This window comes from Protobothrops mucrosquamatus, unplaced genomic scaffold (assembly GCF_001527695.2).
Source record: "Protobothrops mucrosquamatus isolate PMUCROS unplaced genomic scaffold, P.Mucros_1.0 scaffold640, whole genome shotgun sequence".
In the NCBI taxonomy this organism is placed as follows: Eukaryota; Metazoa; Chordata; class Lepidosauria; order Squamata; family Viperidae; genus Protobothrops; species Protobothrops mucrosquamatus.
In genome coordinates, this window is record NW_015386932.1 from 424,669 (window position 1) to 443,334 (window position 18,666).

Below are 18,666 nucleotides of genomic sequence, written 5' to 3' on the forward strand. Positions count from 1 at the left end.
ACCTTCCCTAGCAACGGACGCGGCTTCCTCAGCAACGAGGCCTGAGGGTCCCCGGAGCTGCCGTGCGCCGATCTGAGCGCGGGGCAAGCCGTCCACGCAGGGGGAGGCTGTCCCGCAAGGAACCAGGCCCCGTGCCAGGTAGACCTTGAGCCACCTAGAGAAGACTGGCAACCAGGGCAGTTGCAGAAGAGATACGTCCCTGACTTACGACCACAATTGAGCCCCAAATTTCCGTTGGTAAGCGAGACAGTTGTTAAATGAGCTTTGCCCCATTTTACAACTTTCCTTGCTACAGCTGTTAAGTGAATCACTGCAGGCGTTAACTTAGTATCCTGGTTGTTAAAAGAATCTGGCTTCCCCCAGTGACCCTGGGGATGCTGCAATGGTCGTGTGAAAAACGGTCCTAAGTCGCTTTTTTTCCAGTCGGCGTTGTAACTTCGAGTGGTCACTAAACGAGGACTGTTGCAAGTCAAGGACTACCTGTATGTTGCATGGGCACACCGAGGGGCCCCTGAGACCTGGCAAGACCTGCTGGGTCGCTGGGAGCCAGGAACTCTCGGCTCTGGGGGTCACTTTTCCTTGCCTTTCAGGGCCAGTGACAGAACCCGGTTAGCCTCGGCCCGGCTGCCTCCCGAACATGAGTCGCTTCTACGACAGCATTGAGCCCAACGTGATCAATGAGGAGATGCTGCAGAAAGCGGTGGAGGAGCAGGGCCCTCAGGACGACGCCGGCCAGCTGGCCAAGAAGGAAGGCATCAATTTCAAGGAGGTCAAAGCCCTGCAACTGGATTTTAGAAGTAAGGGCCAGAGCCCCAAGGAGACCCTCTTTTTTAAATAAAAAAGGCCCTGCCTGCTTTCCACTATGAAGCTTTGATGGTTTACAAGTTGCCACAGGAACATCTAGTGGCTCACCTTGCATATTTAAGGAGGTTTCTGAAAAGGATTGGAATAATTGGGCATAACTCGGGGAGTTATTTTGCTAACTCCACCTTAAGCTACAGTTTGGTTGGTATTGGAAGGCCTGAAAGACCAGGTTGGGCACGAGAGAAAGCCTACCCATGTGATAGTGAAGAGTTGACACTGACTGGACGGTCCATAATTAGTCTGTTGATAACACCTTTCCCACTTCTCTTTCTACTCCATCCTTCTGTAATCTGTTGGCCTCCAGATGTGTTGGGATGCTCTCTGAGGTTGTTTGTTCTGCAGATGTGTTGGGATGCTCTCCGTGCTTCGTTGTTTTGCAGGTGTCAGATCATAAGTTATTTCCTGGGTAAGAATCTGCCCAGTTCTTTGTGAATGTTGTGCAGTGCGGACCTGCTGTAATCATATGGCAAGATTGGGTCTTTTAGACAATTAGAAGTCTGAGAGTTTGACGTTCAGGACTGTGATTTGTCTTGGTTAGTATCTACCCTGATACTGCTAGTGTATTGACTATATTTGAGCCAACTTGAACCAAGTAGTTCTTTTCTTTCTCATGTGGTCTCAGATATCCTGAAGATCGACAATCTTTGGGAGTTCATCAACCTCACAAAATTGCAGCTCGACAACAATATTATTGAAAAGATAGAAGCACTGGACTCTCTGGTTAATCTGGTTTGGCTAGGTAAGGTAAGGAGAACCACATCAGATAAATCTCTGCAAGTGCAATCCTGCATATATATCTTTCATAGCTGATGTTTCTACATGTCAATAAGGCCATCTGAAATTATGTCAAATGTCAGCGCAAACAGAATCTTTGCTACTTGGCTGCTTGCCCTGCCCTGCCCTGCCCTGCCGGGTCCATCTTGACCTGAATAGATAATATGCTTTATTTCTCTATGACTTATGGTTTTTGCTTTTTCCTGTTATGTAGAATTGAGATTAGTGCAGTACTCCCTTATTTTATCTTTCTGATCAGATGATATCCACATTGGGGGGGGGGGACATCTGATGTGAGAAGGGCTGATAACAGTGATTTCATTTGCTTATTTACTGGATCTATACCCAGCCCCATTCAACAGATTCTCGGCAGCTTTTGCTGTTCTCTCAGGAGCTGTTAAGTCCTCTTAACATCAGTCCGTACAAATGGCTGTGTGGGTTTGCAGGTCTTATCTGGGAGAAGTTTGATGGCTTCTTTGTGGGACTCACACTTTCCAAACTTGTTCCCACAGACTTGTCCTTCAACAATATTGAATTCATCGAAGGCTTAGACGCGTTGGTTAAGTTGCAGGACCTTAGTTTGTACAATAACAGGATCTCCAGGATTGAGAATCTGGATACGCTACAAGAACTCCAAGTCTTTTCTATAGGAAATAATAATATCAACAACCTGGAAAACGTAAGGTTTTGAAGCATGTGTGAATCTTTGGCACCCATTTCTTGGGCATTTAGTCGGTTTTGAATTCAGAATACATATTTTAGTTCATGCTGCTCCTCTTCTGATTTCCCCTTTATGGTAAGGTGATATACGGGGACAATGACACATCCGTGGCTAGATAATGAATCACCGGCAAAGGAAGCTACCATAGATGACCTTAATAATTAGGATTTATTTAATGCTAAATAAATACGAAGGGTGGAAAGCACTTTACAGCATGTGTCTGGATTGACCCACTTGAGAAATATAACAATATATTGTGGACCTCAATATTTAAAAAAAAATTGTTGAACTTGTATTGGAAATATTAAAATCTGAGAATAAAATTCCTCCAGGCCCAAGCACTAGACAGTATTAAATATTCTTAACAGAAGCTTCCTGAAGCAAAAATCCATACTTCTCTTCTTCTTTTGTCTTTTGTGAATATTACGGTATTTCTATTGATCAGATACAGGCTTCTTGATTACCTGGGCCTTTTTGTCCATCTACCGCAGGTGATCTATCTCAGGAAATTCAAAAACCTGCGCACACTCAACCTCACTGGGAACCCAGTGTGTGACAATGAAGTGTACGCCATGTTCATTGCGGCTTACCTGCCCAATCTCGTGTACCTGGATTTCAGGCTGGTGGAGGAAAACATGGTAAGAATCTCAAGAGGCATTATAAACCGATGCGATGGCAAGGACCCACCGCCACCCCACTCCCTCGGGGAGATTTTGCTTGCGTGACCTCAGAACTCAGCTGAGCGTCCTTCCCGTCTCTCCTTCCTGCCAGCGAGAGATGGCCGTGCTGAAGTACCAGTATGCCATAGAGGAGATGAGGCACGGGGAAACGCTGGCCTTGGCCAAGCAGAAGGAGTGGGAGGCCAGGCAAAAGGAAGTGGAATACCACAAGGTATGTTGCCCTCTCAGCGGCTGTGGGTCACGGGGACTCTGGGGAGAAGCTGCCGGATGCCTTCCGCCTCCCCACGTTTTAATGGGACCTTTAAAATCACTGAGTCAGAAACGGAGTCAGCAACAGGCGTCTGTTTCGATGTTTGAAAGGAAAAATCATCCATGGGCCATTTGCTTCGCCCTGGAACGCAGTTCCCTATGCTGAAGTATAAAACCTGAAAAGTCTCCGGGGGGAATGCCACAGCTGGATTCACACGCCAAGCTGGGTGATCCTGGTTAAGTCCCAGATCCTAATTTACAAATCAACACATCCTGCTGTGCTAAAATCAAATCCCCCAAAGCATACTTTAGTGTAAGGTGTGAGTTTACTGCAAGGTGTAAACTTCCCATGCGATTTGCATGTGGTCATTGGTGTGTTGTCTGCTTTTTTTCATAGTTGTTTTGCCCGAGGACTCAACACAGAGACAGCCTTGCAGCCTTGAACTAACTTTTGTTGTTTCTCTCCCAAGTCTGCCTACGTGGAGTATCTGGATGGACCGTATCTCTTCGACAGCATGTATGCAGAAGATCCTGAAGCTTCTAAGCTGATGTACCTTCCTGGCGTTCCAGCGCTGTTAGAGAGATATCCTTCCTGTTTTCGTACAGAGTGAGGGTTGCGTCTTGAAAATATGATTTGAGGGAGTCCTCTGGTGTCATGAGGACTAGTGTCACACTTTAAACAAACAAAAAGCAAACCCAGCTATGTTGAGGGGAAGGAATTTCAAAATCTGTGTTAAAGTAGCACCATCCAGGGCAACTAAACCAGTTCACTGTCTCCTGTTCCATGCTCCAGACCAGATCCTCAGTTGGGATCTGCAGAAAGTGAATAATGTCAGGAGGGTTCCAGGCTGACTTATATTTTCTATGTATTTCAAATCCAAGAAGCTCCCCCAAAATCTGCTTTTGCATGGTTCTATGACCCCCCCCCCCCAACTTTTCCCAGGGAATTCCAGAAGCCTAGCATGGGAAATTGCTCCGGTGTTTATGACCATTCCCAGAGAACCGATTCAGATTCACGCCTTCGAGGCAGGAGCTCCGGTTCCCACTTCAACCCCGGCAGGAAATCAGCCTTAGACATGCCATGAAGCAACCTTTTTCTTTTTTTTAAATTTAATTTTTGCTTCTTTGATTCCAACCACACCTACAAGAGTAAATTTGTAGAGATTTGCCAAACGCTCTTTGAATACGGCCTGCAGCAGCACAAAAGGCGAGAGGAAGAGATTGCAATTTTCTACGAGTGCCTCAATGAAGCCCTGAAAGACAATCAAGATCAGGGCACCGGAATCATTCACGACTTTGAGAAGAAGCACCACGGGGTAAGGTAGCTTCCTCGCCAGAATCTCTTTTCTTCCTGTTAACGGAGGAATAGGGACATAAGAAAAATATTTTCCACAAGTAGACGGTCGATGAAATTCAGAACCTCAGTGACTCCCGTATGGCCGAGTTAAAGCTGATAGAGTACAACGATGAAATCACCAAGCTATATGAAACGTTGATGTCTCTGGAGATGCAGCTGGTTGACCAACTGGAGGTAAGGCAATGTACATTTTGGGGGGAAGACGTCCCTTGAAGACTGTTGGGATCTACTAAACATGATTGGCAGATTGGGATCTACAGTACGGAAAACTAGTCAGTTTCCATTCCAACCCTGCTGAGCAAGACTGCTAAGCATTTCTTATATTCTTAAGCATAACAGCAAATGATCAGCATTTCTAGACTCATGGCCTTATATCAATAGCACTTAGACTTATATATCGCTTCACAGTGCTTTACAGCCCTCTCTAAGCAGTTTACAGGGTCAGCCCATCACCCCCAACCATCTGGGTCCTCATTTTACCGACCTCGGAAGGAAAGAAGGCTAACACAACCTTGAGCCAGTCAGGATCGAACTGCTGGCAGTCAGCAGAATTAGCCTGCAATACTGCATTCTAACCACTGCACCACCACTGCTCTTATGCCATACCTATCACTCCCCACTTTTCACATCTAGCTACGCCAGCAAACCAGGAGAAATGTAACTTGTGAGCCAATTGGAATGTGAAAAGTCTTGGAGTTCCTTTGGTTCAAATTCCTCCCACCTGTCTTTTTTTCTCCCCCAAGGAAGTTATAAAAGATTTCGAAAGGAACATCGCCGATCTTGTCTCGAATTTTATAGAGAACGAGCAAGGATTATATCCTTTTGAGTGCTGCTGAGTGAGCAGGTGTCGTAATTGAGGGAAAAAATGCTTCAAGCTGCGAGCAAGCTGGTTTATGTATTGTATGTCACCCAGAGATGCACAGGCCTGCCTTGATTTGTTTCGGAAGTGCTTCTCGTGACCATAAAACAAAGCTTTTTTTTCGATTCTCTGAAGTGAGCAAGGCTGCCCTGTTTTCTCTTTCTTAACCTTCCGATGCACGATGGCACAATGCCGGGATCTTGAAAACCACCATCACGAGAAGCTCTTAGAAACAGCCATCAACACGCTGGAGAAGATAGTGAAGAGCGAGTACGATGAGGAAATGCCGGATGACGTCCGCATGGTAAGCTTCTCCTACCCCTCCCATAACTCCCCTGGGAGCAAAAGAGGCGGAATGCTCTTGTTCTGGATCAGCCATTAGACACCACACACACACCCATCAGTGGCTCCTCAGGACCTTTTCTCCATGGCTTTGCTTCCAGCTCTTTGTCGACAAAGACACCATTGTCAATGCAGTCAACGCCTCCCATGATATTCACCTGCTGAAGATTGACAACCGAGAAGATGAAATCATCACCAAAGCTAACAATCGGGTTTATAATCTGATTGAAAAGGTAAATGCAAATCCCTTGCATTAGCTTTTCCTCAAAAGACAAAGCCATTCCTGAGAAAGGGAGGACTCCTAGAATGCTTAATGACCCTCAACGGAGCTGGCCATGAAAGAAAAAAACTAGCAGAAATGTTCTCCTAGCTAACCTTAAGAAACCAAAAGAGGCATCATAAATAAGAATTGAAGCTTCTTCAGGTTTCCCATCTTCGTTTTTCAATCCCTGAAGGTTCACAAGGATGAAATTCACCGAAACCGAAACCGTGTGCTAGAACTCAATCACTATATTGATCATGTCCGTAGTGAGCTGGATAACTTGGACATCCTGGAGCAGTAGCTGCTTTCAGTCCTGAAGTGTGCAAACTCCATTTCTGGATTTAGATTCTTCAACCAGCTGTGAACCTGCCTGGCCGTCTCCTGGTTGAATCTAATCCATTGAATACAAAGAATGTATCCCATTGTATAAATGGATATATTTTCTTTTAAAAAGAACAAAATGTATTAGATTATTTTTGTCTGTCTTCAAAGCATACTTCCAAACAAAGTACTCACTTGTAGTCACCGGTTTTTATTTTCTAATAAAGTTTATAGAACTAATTTGGAGTCAAGAGACGGTTCTTTAAAATAAAGGTGGCAGTGGATCCTGCCATGTTGGTTTGCAATATGATCCCTTTTAAATTTAATTGGGGGGAGGGGGGAGAGTAGGATCTTTATGGTCACCAAAGGGGATATTGGTGGCATGTTGGATCTCCTAGCTAGAGTGTCTTCAATCTTAATAGAGGTGCTCAACTGCTGTAATATATTCTCACCTCTAACCGCCTCTAGCTACATGTCCTCCAGGACACAGCATGTGGCCTTCTATCCATTTTGGCAGGCTCATAGAGCAGTCCAACACTCTGCTCTTGAAATCTGTCTACCTGCTAGTCAAAATGCAGCACCTGGGAAACACCTCATCAGGCCGGCCCAGGTGAGATGGATGGGAAGCCTTCCCAAAAACTTCCAGGGAGAATCAGCCTCCAAGAGAATGGGAGAGGAGAGTCCCATCTCAAACTCTGTGGCCCAGCCACGCTCCCAGCTCCTCTCCATCACCCATTCCACCTGAATCTTCTTCAGGTTCATCCAGACTGCCGCGCCCCTTTCTTTGGTATCCCAGTTCCTCAGTGCTGAAGCAGCTTGTGTTTGACGGTGGAGTTTTCTAAGCAAAGGTGGACAAAAAGGGTGGCAGCAGCTGTGCGGGCCAGCAAGTCATACCTGTCGTAGTCATGGGCCCACTCCACGTTCCCCCAGTGCTGAATCTAGAGCAACAGAGAGAAAAACAAATAAAACTGCAGCTCTTGCTTTCCACTGCAGGACTCGGGGCTAACCATACGTAACCATAAGTAAATTGTTCCTCTTCGTGGAAAAATCAACCAAACGCTTCGAACTTCCCCAGAGGCAGGTTCAAGATGTTTGGCTGATTCTTCCAGGAAGAGGAACAGTTTACTTATATCCTGAGGGATATTCCTTAACTAAAGCCCTGTTCAGTTTGGAAGTTCCTGACCTCCATTTAGATCCAATAATGGCTCTGTTTACTGATCACAGCAGTATCCTCAGCTATGATACCATGAATAACCCCAGATTCACACAGGAGACAAAGCCATAAGACACAGCTTAGAAAACAAAAGGTTTCCACTACAGATGAGCCAAAACGAAACAGCCACAATACTGCTGAGCACGTTGTCTTAATCCACATGTAGGAATGTATAAAACCTGTTACATTGTAAGGTTTACCTGATATTCCTCTTCCAGCCGAGATAGAAGGACAGCTTGTTCAACCGTTAAATGTTTGTCAACTAGGCTCATTGAAAGAATCAGAGACTTCAGCTGTGTTATCATGTATTCTATGCCTGGTGAGCAAAATACTGTAAGATTTAATAACAAACTAGTTTAATGTGTTCATAAAAGAAGGAGAACAATTGTCACTTTCTCTTATAAAGTATATTCTTCTATGCTTCGAGGTTAGAACAGTTGGCTAAAAAATTCAATTTAAAAAGCGAAAGGTCCATTAATGGCCCCTTCTCAATCAGCACCACCACCACGTAGAAAGGAATGAAGAAGGTTTTAATCCAATACAGTCTGAAATCCACCAGATCCCAGGATGTTATGCAACGTACCTTGAAGGGCCCAACTGTTATATGAAGCGAGGTGGCTAATGAAGGTGTCCTTTGTGCTTTGTGGAAGGGTAGAAGCCATTATGCTTGTTGAAGAGCCAATCACAACATCGTATCTGGAGATGGAATGGAGTTTCGATACATCAGTCTCCGAGCACGGAGGAAACAAAGTCAGAATCCAATTACTCTGGCACTGACTCACTGCTTAGACTTACCTTTTCTCAGCCCACTCAATTACTGGGTCCCATTCATTCTTCTGCAGTTCTACCAAGGCTGGTGGCTCCTCCACCCGGTAGCTAAAAATCCAGGAAACAACATCCCTGTGAGATGACTGGCCCAATTACCCGTAGCTCTTCTTGGATGACCTAAACCTTACACCACAAGGAAGTCTTCAAATTTCCAACCTTAAATATAACCTAGAAGCCAAAATGAATGCCTACCAGATAGTATCTGTCTCCAAAAACTTCAGAGCTGCCTGGATGAGCTGATCTTTGCTTCGCTGCAATGGGTTGTCCAAAGCTGTGTTGCACAAGTTGGTCTAAAAAACAAAGCAGTTTTAGCAATCCAGACCTCGAACTCTAAGCTATTAGAATCTACATGTCTGAACAAAAAGCACCAAATTTCTTGTGCAAATGTTCCCTCTGTCACTGGCTGTGCCAATTTGCATCTTACACATGATTTTAATACAGACCCAGAATTTTCATCAAATTTGGTCTACCAACTTTTCATAATTTACATATTTGTCTTTGCCAAAAGTATAAACAGTTTTGTTGTAAATAGAAAAAAAATCACACAAAATTGGGCTAAAGGATTGAGCTTTCTTTGGGGGGGGGGTCTAATGTGCCAAATTCTTTGTTTTTACTGTTGTTTTTTAACATGGTGACTGTAGAAAGCAGTTCATTATTACCTAAATAATTTACCAAATCAGCTTTTGTAAATACAGCCCGCTTTTTCCTAATGTAACTGTAGTTTCAGTAACCTTGGTTCTATTTTATTCAAAGAGACCCAACTGACTGTGGTTCCAAATCTCCATTTGCTCGGCTGGCCCCTTCCTTTCACGCACCAGGTGCATAGCATAGAACTTGATAGTGTCCTGCTGGGCGTCCCACTCGGTTGCCACAGCCAAAGCCAGAGGTTCGCTGGGCACCGTGAAGAGCTTAGCTTGGGGAGTTTTCAGCTTCCGGCTGTCCAAGTTGATTTCAAAGCCACCTGAAGAGAAAGAAGAGACTGTGGCACTAAATATTGCCGTGCTGTAACTTGCTTTTATTTTGCTGTACTTCAGCTTCAAGAGGTAAACATTTGTCCTATTCCTGCCCCCTCAGTAAAGGGGCAAGGATGAGGATGGCAAGCTTTGCCATTAAAACTCGTAAAACTGCCTTTAAAAACATAAGAAGACCTTCCAAGATTGGTTGCAAAGAGCATTCTGGAGGCTGAGAAGCCCACATCAGATATAAATACTTAGGCTTTGACAATGACAGTGACATATTAACAAAGGTTTTCATAACTATGAGAACTACCTAAAACTTTGGTGGTTTTGTTCATTTATAACAGTGCAATATCCTGCACTGAACATGGATTTCCAGCTCACCACACAGATGCAAGTGGGATTTTAGAAAATATAAAGCAAGATATCGATTCATTTTCCTGTTTGGCCACAAAGCTCCTTCTTTTCCTCTAGTGCATCTTTCAATAGCATAAATGGGTCCAAATAAACAAATATAGCTTAATGTAAAATTGTCCTCACTTTCTCCTTGGGAGATGCTAACATTTTGGTAAAATCTTTTTCTTTCTGCAAGACAAAAATACACAAATAGTTAATCTACATACCTAATTGACACCATCCAAATAAATTGAAGCATAATTAGGCACCATTCAAATAAAAATGTCTAAATCAAATTGCATTCATTAATTTATTTTTTAAAAGACAATTAAATTTCCATGTTTTCACCTGGGTGTAAAAGACTCTGCATCAAACGGTACCGTATTTTACCGTAAAAGTCAGATTGCCCAAATAAAGGACAAAAGCGAGCTTTTTAAAAATATGAGTAAATCTAAAGCCAGCTTTCCGGAATAAAGGGTATAAAGTCACAGGGCGTACAATCCCCGCCTCACCTGCCTGGGCCGCGTAAGGCCGCCTGAAGGGCGCGGGGGAAGCTTCCGGACGGGGCGCGGGGCGAGCCGGCGCCAGGGGCCGCTTGCCAAGCAGCCGCCCGAGGCTCCCTCGCCACATGCCGGGCAGCGGCCCTTCGGAAGCTCCACGCCGGCCGCCCAGAGACCCCGAGACCCTCCCGGGAAGACGGCGACTCCAACGGCGGCTTCTCTCAATCGGCTCTCCTCCTCCCCAGAGGTAACCGTCCCGCCCCTCCGGGCGCCGCCATCTTGCCGGGGTCAGAGGTGGCCGCGCGGCCAATCGGCGTCACAAACGCGATTTGTCCCCTCCGCCGCGCCGTGTCCCCAGCGGAAGCGGCGCCCCCTCCCGCCGCGCACGTGACCCGCGCCGGCCAATCGGACGCGGCGTGGCCCGGCGGGCAGCCAATCGGCGGCGGCGAGGGGAGCGGGCCGGAGCCGAGGCGCAGCGAACGGCGTCCGGGCTGCGGGCGGGCAGGGAGGCGGGCAGGGAGGCCGGNGGCCCGCCGGCCCGCGTCGCGCTGGCGCCGGGCGACCCGGCCGAGATGCCGGTACGGAGCTCCTGCCGCTGCCCGCCGGAGCCGGCCCCGGGAGCCGCCGCCCGCCTGGAGCCGCCGCCGCCCATCAACACGGCGCAGCCCGGCGTCAGCACCAGCCGCCTCTACAGCGGCGCCAAGTTCCGCGGGCAGCAGCGCTCCAAGGGCAACGCCTACGAGGTGGAGGTGGTGGTGCAGGTGAGCGGGAGCACCGGACCCATCCTCCACGGCGACCCCCCCACCCCGCGCCTGCGGCTTTCCCCTTGGCCCGAGGAGGATGCGCTCTGTAGTCCCGGGAGGAAGAGGAGGGGGTGGCGAAGAAAAGGGGTGTCTTCTCTCCCCCCACCCCCGCCCAGGGCATTCAGGCCGCGGATGGGTCCTTTTCCCTTTCGGGGAGGGGGGCGAAGGGGCTCCCTGGACGCGGACTCCCCCCTCAGAGGAAGGGGGGCGAGGGGGTTAGAAGGTCCCCTTCCAAGAAGAGCCCCTCGCCCGCTCCTCGCTCCTGGCATCTCCTCCCCCTCCGCCCCAATTTTGCTGGGATTTGCAAGAACCGTGGGCTGCAAAGACCCCCGGGGTTGGGGGCTGCAGGGCGGGAGCGAAGCCTGGAGGGAAGACCCAGGGACCCCCCCCCTTCAAAGGCATCCAGGTGTGCCCTGCAAGTCCTTCTGCCAAGCTGGCAGGTGCAGAAGGGGGGAGAGGGGAGGGGCTCCTGCTAGCTTAGATGGGGTGGCTCCCGGTTCCCTCCCTGGAAATCTGCTGCCTGATGGGGCCTTGGAGCAGCCCTTTGGAGCAGCCCAGGGATCCGAGGGGCTCCTGCCCTTCGAGCCTTCTCCCCAGGCATTGGGCTGGGGTGGAGGCTGAGCCATGGGGATGATTGCTCTGGCACCAGGAGAGGAGATAAATGATGCGGGGCTTTTGATCCTTGTCGTCTAGCCTGCAACTCTCCTTGCTGTGAGCTCCCTAGGACCTTTGCGTGAGAGAGGTGGTGGGGCTGTGTAAATCCTATCAATGAAATAAAAGAAAAGAAATAAGCATTGCCAGGCATCCCACTGAGAAAGAAAGAACAGAACCGGAGAAGGCTTGACTTTCAGGAGGCCGGTTGTTTCGTCCTTGCTTAACACTGAATTGAGCATTTGGGGCTCAGTAGGTGAGCTCACCTTTTGGGGAAGGAAGGTGTTTGACCGCCTCCGGAGCTTTAGATTTTTCAGAGCTTTAGATCTTTCTGCTGCTATCAGGGCTGGTATTTGGGAGATGTTGTAGCCTTCAGCGCACCTTTATGTCAGTAAAATAGGTTTGCTAGTAATTTCAGAGGTCTCTTTGGATGTGATGCCTTGGGAACCTATTTGCACGAGGGTCTTGGTCCCAGCTGTCAGACCCCAAAGGAGCCAACCATGGTCTTCTGGCTGCCCAATCTTGGAAATAAAATGTTAGCTCGCAGAGAACTCTGGTCAGTCCAGCAGAGTTTGTTCTTTTATACCCAGGCCACCCGTGGGCTGTGTCTCCAAAGACTCCTGTGTCCTTGGACAACTTCCATCCAACATCCAGGCAGTTTTTAGAACCAGACCTGCATTGTTTCCTCTGTAATCTGACTTACCCTCTATTAGTCATAAAGGTCAGGAGCCCCGAATAGCATCTGCTGGTCATTATTCTGCTTTTGCTTCCTGGGCTATATTTGACAACCTGGCAAAATTCTTTCCAGGTGACCCTATGAAAGAGACCTTTGAAATGAACGAGAGGGTTGAAGCCACATTTTCTTTTCCAAACTATTCTCGCGAGTTCTTTCTAAGCAGATAAAGCAGATGGGTAAATCTGGGGGCTTTGCTTTCAGGACCACCTTGATGCGTGGAAAGGTTGAGGCCTGTGACTGCTTGAGCCAAGGAGGCTAGAAAAGGCAAAGAGGAATCTGATGGGGCTTTTGTCTTTGACAGAAGGGGCTGGAAACTTGGAATGGGAATGAGGACGCTCAAGACGAAGAGAGTTGCAGGCTAGACGGAAGAACGTGGAATGCACACATGGGTGCCGGCTCTTTTCCTGAACTGTCTTGACGAAGGGTGTCGGTGGTCAAAATGTGGTTCAGGAATTGAGAGAACAAGGCTGTTTTCAGTGCTGCTGTAGCTTCTTGAAACATTGACTTTTTCAGAAGGATGAAAGTTCAGAGAATGTAGCAAAAGTGTGTTAACATTGTTTTTGGTCCCGTTTTAATTGAAGCTCAGGGCATCTTGCTTGTTTCTCAGTTGCAGAGGAAGATTCTCTTGGTGGTTTGATCTGTTTGTTCCAGCCTCAGGCCCTGATCTTTGGATGGTTTTCCTTTTGTTTTCCAGCATGTTGACATGGATAACTCCTATCTCTGCGGATATTTGAAGATTAAAGGCCTTACTGAGGTATGTGTCTGGAGCAGACTGTGTCATTCTGGAGGCGTTCTTCAATGCCCACGCGCATTTAGGAAAGTAGAGGGGGGAAATAATCCTGGATTTCTTCTGTATGTTCATCATGCCCCCACTTCACTCCTTTACTCGCAGGAGTATCCAACACTTACGACTTTCTTTGAAGGAGAAATAATCAGTAAAAAGCATCCGTTTTTAACCCGGAAATGGGACGCAGATGAAGACGTGGATCGTAAACATTGGGTGAGTCCCTTGCCTTTGATTTCACTAGCCTGGGCCCCCCTGCCTATGGGCAGGGACTGAGAGATACAAGAGCTATTTTACGCAGGAGGTGTTGTGGAAGTAGGATTCGTGGAGACTTCTCCCTGACTTGCTAGCTTTCCATGCAAGGTCACATTTTGGGGAAGAAGGAGCATTTCCTGGGTGTTTGCAGCACGGTGTCCCAACTCAGTGAGAACCTGGGATAATATTTGCTTTGGAATGTGTGTGCTCTTAAATCGGCCCAGGATTGTCAAGGGCATCAGTGATGTGTCTCCCCTTTTCTCCTAGGGGAAGTTCCCAGCATTCTACCAGTTCGCAAAAACATTTAACTCTGATGATTTTGATTATGAGGATCTGAAGAATGACGACTTTGTCTTCATGAGGTGGAAAGTAAGTTGTTTGAGCACAGCTCCACAGGGTGCCTTATGAGGGCTCTGGGTGGTAAGGGGCTAAACTTGGATTTAAATCCCTTCCCCTTAATCTAAGAAAAGTAAAGTTACTTTTATTTGCTCCCCCCAGCAATCTGTGCAGTAGTGTTTCTCTCAGCCTTAGCAACTTTTAAGATTTCAACTCCCAAAATTGGGAGTTTCTCAGGCTAGCTGGGGAATTCTGGGTCCACACATCTTAAAATTGCCAAAGTTGAGAAACACTGCTCCAAAGTGGGATTCGGTTCAGCATGTTTATTTCATGTATAATAGTACATGAAAGAATTTTAATTTCCTTAAAAGATCACCTTGTAGCTTTCCCTGTCTTTGTGTGTCTCATTTTTGTGCAGGAGCAATTCCTCGTCCCAGATCACACCATTAAAGACATCAGCGGGGCATCCTTCGCTGGGTTTTATTACATATGCTTTCAGAAGTCTGCAGCATGTATAGAGGGCTATTACTATCACAGGAGTTCAGAATGGTAAGACGGGGAATGAGGGGAAATTGAACCCTTCCTCGCCCAAGACCAGGTTGTAAGGAACACCATCCTGCCTGTTTGCTGTGCTTGGGTGACTAATGTATTGAGATACAAATGAATTTATTTTGTCCACCTGGCGGGTCCAGATCACATCCGGGTCAAGGCCAGTAGTTTGCTGCCGAGGGCCATCTGGACCCATAATCTGATAACAACAGCACTGACACTTATATACCACTTCACAGTGCTTTACTACCCTCTCTAAGCGGTTTACAGAGTCAGCATGTTGCCCCCTACAATCTGGGTCCTCATTTTACTGACCTCAGAAGGATGGAAGGCTGAGTCAACCTTGAGCCCCATCAGGATCAAACTCTTGGCGGTGGGCAGAGTTAGCCTGCAATACTGCATTCTGACCACTGCGCCACCAGGGCTCTCTGATGCTGCGAGACTGCAGTTCCCGGTCGTTACAGCCTTGGAAACCCGTTGCCGTGCTGCAGAATCAGCCAGGTTTGTTCTGCTCAGCCTGTTTTCCTTGCTTCCCCCAGGTATCAATCTCTGAATCTGACTCACGTCCCTGAGTACAGCGCGCCCATTTACGAATTCCGGTGACAGGGATGCCAAGAGCTTCACCAAGAGATGGCCAGTGAGGCCGGGGGGTGGGGAGAGAGGAGGAGGCGAGTGCGAGGGGGCATCTTCTATTCAGACAACGGGGATGTCTCAGTCAGGACAGAAGACACCAGGCTCCCCTCTTGCAGGCATCTGGACCGGCCTGAAAGCACGAAGGGGAATCCACGGGACTGCCGGAGCCTGATCCTTCTTCCAGCTGCGTGGCCAACCTGATTCCGTAGCCTGGCCTCAAGGCTACCGTTCAACGCCCTTTTCTTGAAAAGCTCGCCTCTCGGGATCGCTGACAATCCTTTCCCTCTGCTCCTTTTGTGGGGAGGAAATGTCCACGTCTCCCCAGATCTCCTTGGAATAGAAGAGAACATAAGTTGCTTCCTGCTTATGTTGCTTCCTCCTCGGCTCTGTGTAGGGGTTCCTCCAGAACGGGGGGGGAAGGGGCCTGTCTGGTCTAAGCACTACTTGAGGTTGGTGTGTCTGGCCCACAACTGCAGTGTTTGCTAAGGAAGCAGTTGGTCGAAGGAAGCCGGGCCTGGCTGGGGTGGGAGGAGTAATCTGCTCCTGCTGGTTTACAAGGCTAAACTTCCTTGCTAGCCAGTCCCAGCAGCGCCAGCTTAAAGCAACCTGCAGTGGCAGGAAAGCTACTTAACGCTGATGCAGAATTTGCAACATTAAATGGAAAATGTTTAAGGACTTCTTTAAAGTGAGGTGTTTTTATGGCCCACTTCCTCACCGCTGGCTCAAAGACTTGTGTGGTAACGTGCACAAATTTATTCTTCATGATATTTTACAATGGCTGCTTTTTTAATATATTTTTTTTCCTCCTCCTGGTGAAAATGAGTGCAAGCTCACATTGATTGATGGTGGTGAGCTCTCTTTCTGTAATTATCTCACAGTGTTGCCGCCAACTCCTCACGAAGGAAGCGCTGGGTGATGGTGTGCAAATTGCGCTTCTGACGTGCGCGCCGGGTTTACCCTGCAGAAAACGATTGATGTTCGCTCGGACTTTATCAAACCTTCCTCCCCCCCCCCCCCCGAATAAACTGGTCTCCCGAGGCTTTAAAATGTTCAGTGACTTAAGGCCTCTGCGCCAAACCTCATGCATGTTGTGATAGTATAAAAGTGGCTGTCCTGTTTCCTAGGGCCTTGAGAGGCTTCTGCGACTTGCTTCTCCGCATCGTTGATGGGGGTGGGTGGGACACGATGCAGCTTGTGAACCGGGCATGCTGTCCTCCTTGCTTGTTTGCTTGCTTCAAAACGCCTAGAATCCACCCCCCGCCCTCCTGTCTCTCCCGCAGGTGCCTTGGACTTTGCAGTGTCTGGCAATGGACAGGGACAGAACGTCCCCAGTGGCCAAAGATTACAGGTTGTGGTTGCGTTCTCTTTGAGGCTCGGCCTTCCTGTGTGGCAGGATCAGAAGCGCTCATAGTGGCGGTCATTGGGTGGAGGAAGAATTTCTCTTGTCTCCAGCACTGTGTGTGTGTGCCACAGTCTTGGGGAGGGGGAGGGAATAAAAACGACAGGTTGCGCTCTTGATGTATGGAATTTGCTTCCCAGTTTTAGCTGCCTTGAATGATGGGGTCAAAAAGTGTTGTCGCTTGCGAAACAGATTGCTGAAAAAAAGAACTTGAAAGTGATAGGTTGGGGCAGTGTCTTCTCTCTGGCTCTTTGTTCTTCCTGATAGCGAGCCAAGCTGGAATAAATGATGGAAAAGAAGATAAAACTCTATTTAGGCATGTGGGTTGCAGAACCCTACTTTTTTAAAATATATATATATAAATAAATCAGAATTTGGCTTGTTAAGACATAGACTACTTAAAAGAATAACCACCAGCCTACCCTATACCGTATACTTCGTCACAAGGTAGCTGTGCGTTTTAAGGTGGGCTCTTTGCTTCCCTTAGCCCCGTGGTGGCGAACCTATGGCACGGGTGCCAGAGGTGGCACTCAGCCCTCTCTGTGGGCACGCGCGCCCTCGTCCCAATCCTAGGCCTTCAGCTGGGTTTTATAAAACCTTTTTGCTTTAGGCCTCCGCCACCGTGTGCAAAAAAAAAAAAAAGGATCAATCAGTCAATTTCAATTTCTCGCAGGAAAAAAAAAGATCTTGCAAAGTTGGAATTGATTGATTGAACTTTTTAGTCCCACCCAGTCTGCTGTTATCACCGCAGCCATGCCCACCCAATGGGCCACGCCCACCCGGCACTCGACAATGCATAAGTGGATTTTGGGTTGCAGTTTGGGCACTCGGTCTCTGAAAGGTTCGCCGTCACTGCCTTAGCCACAGTGTAAAGCAGAGGTGTCCATCCTTGGCAAGTTTCAGACCTGTGGCTGGCTGGGGAATTCTGGAAGTCCCCCCCCCCTGGTCTTAAAGTTGCCAAGATTGGACACCCCCTGGTGAGCGCTGGGTGTGCGTTTGCAGAGCCTAATTGTTTAACTCGGTGGGAGTGCGTGGATGTCAGAGCATGCCAGCTTCAAACCAAGCTTTTCCATCAGTCGGGCAGAAAACCCATTTAGCCCTCATGCAATACATTCACACCCAGCCACAAAGATAAGAAGAGCATCCTACGAAATTCCCAAAGCCTCTTTCCTCTCTTAAAAATCACAGCTCCCTCCCTTCTGCTTCTCCCACTCCTGTTTCTGGGCAAATACAGCCTCTTGTGGAGAAGTAGTTGTGCCTGTAGGTGGATAGGCACCATACCTACCTGTCCCAGGTGCAAAGTGACAACTTTCCTATAACCTTTGGAGCAGGGGGGAAAAAATGGTTGAAGGGTCACAGCTTGCCAGGGGAAGCTGAGTTAAAAGTGTTTTCCAGAGCCGCTGCCGCCAATGAGGCTGAACAGTGAAACTTAAAAGAATTAAACGTTTATGGTAGAAGTGATCTTGAAAGGGCTGGCCAGGGAAAAATTGAGAATTTACAGTGTGTGTGTGTGTGTGTGTGTGTGATAAGTTGCCTCTATATTTCAGCACCTCCCCTGTAGCATGCAGGGTGAAAGTGAGGCTAGTCCTGTCCACACTTTGCAGGACAAACTCTTGGTTGCGCTCGCTTTTGCCATAGGACCCTGCGTTGGTGCACTAACATGCTTGCGCTTGAGATGAAATAGGTGGGAATTAAGTTGGTGTGCGGGAAGCAACTTTTCTTTTGAAAAATAGCCTTCTCTCCCCCCCCCCCCAAAGGCTTGTCTTTAATTCTCTCCATCGCCATTAAACTGAAGAGCTGTTGCCTCTGGGTTTGTTGAGAAAACCGGACACAGCTTGTCAAAGAGGACTTCAAGGATGGGATCTTCCAAAATGTATAGAAAGGATTTTATAAAGTTAATCAGAGTATTAAAGAGTATTTATAGATGAATTGCAGAAAAGAGACTGTGGGGTTTTTTTCTTCCAGAGTTATCAGTGTCCCAAATAAAAGAATGTGTATTTAAAAGGTATCCATGTGTGCTCTTTTCTTTATTTTATCCCTGTTTCACAGGTTGCCCAGCTGAATTAGGCTCACCATTCTTAAGCGATATTTTCCAAAAGGCTCAGAACCCATCTGGACCATTCTAATTGTTTTCCCTGGGCAGAGAAGATTATAGAACATCAGTATTTCCATCTTTGGCAGGGTGGATGCCACTCAGT

At 47.7% G+C, this 18,666-nt stretch overlaps 3 protein-coding genes across 3 annotated transcripts; 2 read left to right on the plus strand and 1 right to left on the minus strand.

The window, feature by feature from the left end:
- Nucleotides 1–608: 608 nt before the first annotated feature.
- Nucleotides 609–6,438, plus strand: DRC3 (dynein regulatory complex subunit 3). The gene is made up of 12 exons (XM_015817815.1): nt 609–797; nt 1,487–1,603; nt 2,151–2,317; nt 2,851–2,997; nt 3,131–3,250; nt 3,759–3,871; nt 4,430–4,604; nt 4,688–4,819; nt 5,389–5,459; nt 5,685–5,808; nt 5,948–6,079; nt 6,302–6,438. The coding sequence occupies exons 1-12, from the start codon at nt 638–640 to the stop codon at nt 6,407–6,409; spliced, it is 1,566 nt and encodes a 521-aa protein (XP_015673301.1). The 5' UTR covers nt 609–637; the 3' UTR covers nt 6,410–6,438.
- A 757-nt stretch (nt 6,439–7,195) lies between these two features.
- On the minus strand, nt 7,196–10,452 carry ATPAF2 (ATP synthase mitochondrial F1 complex assembly factor 2). Its single transcript, XM_015817833.1, has 8 exons — nt 10,335–10,452; nt 9,967–10,011; nt 9,286–9,431; nt 8,663–8,760; nt 8,438–8,518; nt 8,226–8,338; nt 7,843–7,958; nt 7,196–7,367 (listed from the first exon to the last, which is right to left on the minus strand). Exons 1-8 carry the CDS (start codon nt 10,450–10,452, stop codon nt 7,230–7,232), a joined length of 855 nt encoding a protein of 284 aa, XP_015673319.1. The 3' UTR covers nt 7,196–7,229.
- A 421-nt stretch (nt 10,453–10,873) lies between these two features.
- Nucleotides 10,874–15,039, plus strand: GID4 (GID complex subunit 4 homolog). The gene is made up of 6 exons (XM_015817845.1): nt 10,874–11,083; nt 13,207–13,266; nt 13,405–13,512; nt 13,819–13,920; nt 14,306–14,436; nt 14,976–15,039. Exons 1-6 carry the CDS (start codon nt 10,895–10,897, stop codon nt 15,037–15,039), a joined length of 654 nt encoding a protein of 217 aa, XP_015673331.1. The 5' UTR covers nt 10,874–10,894.
- The last annotated feature ends 3,627 nt before the right edge of the window (nt 15,040–18,666 follow it).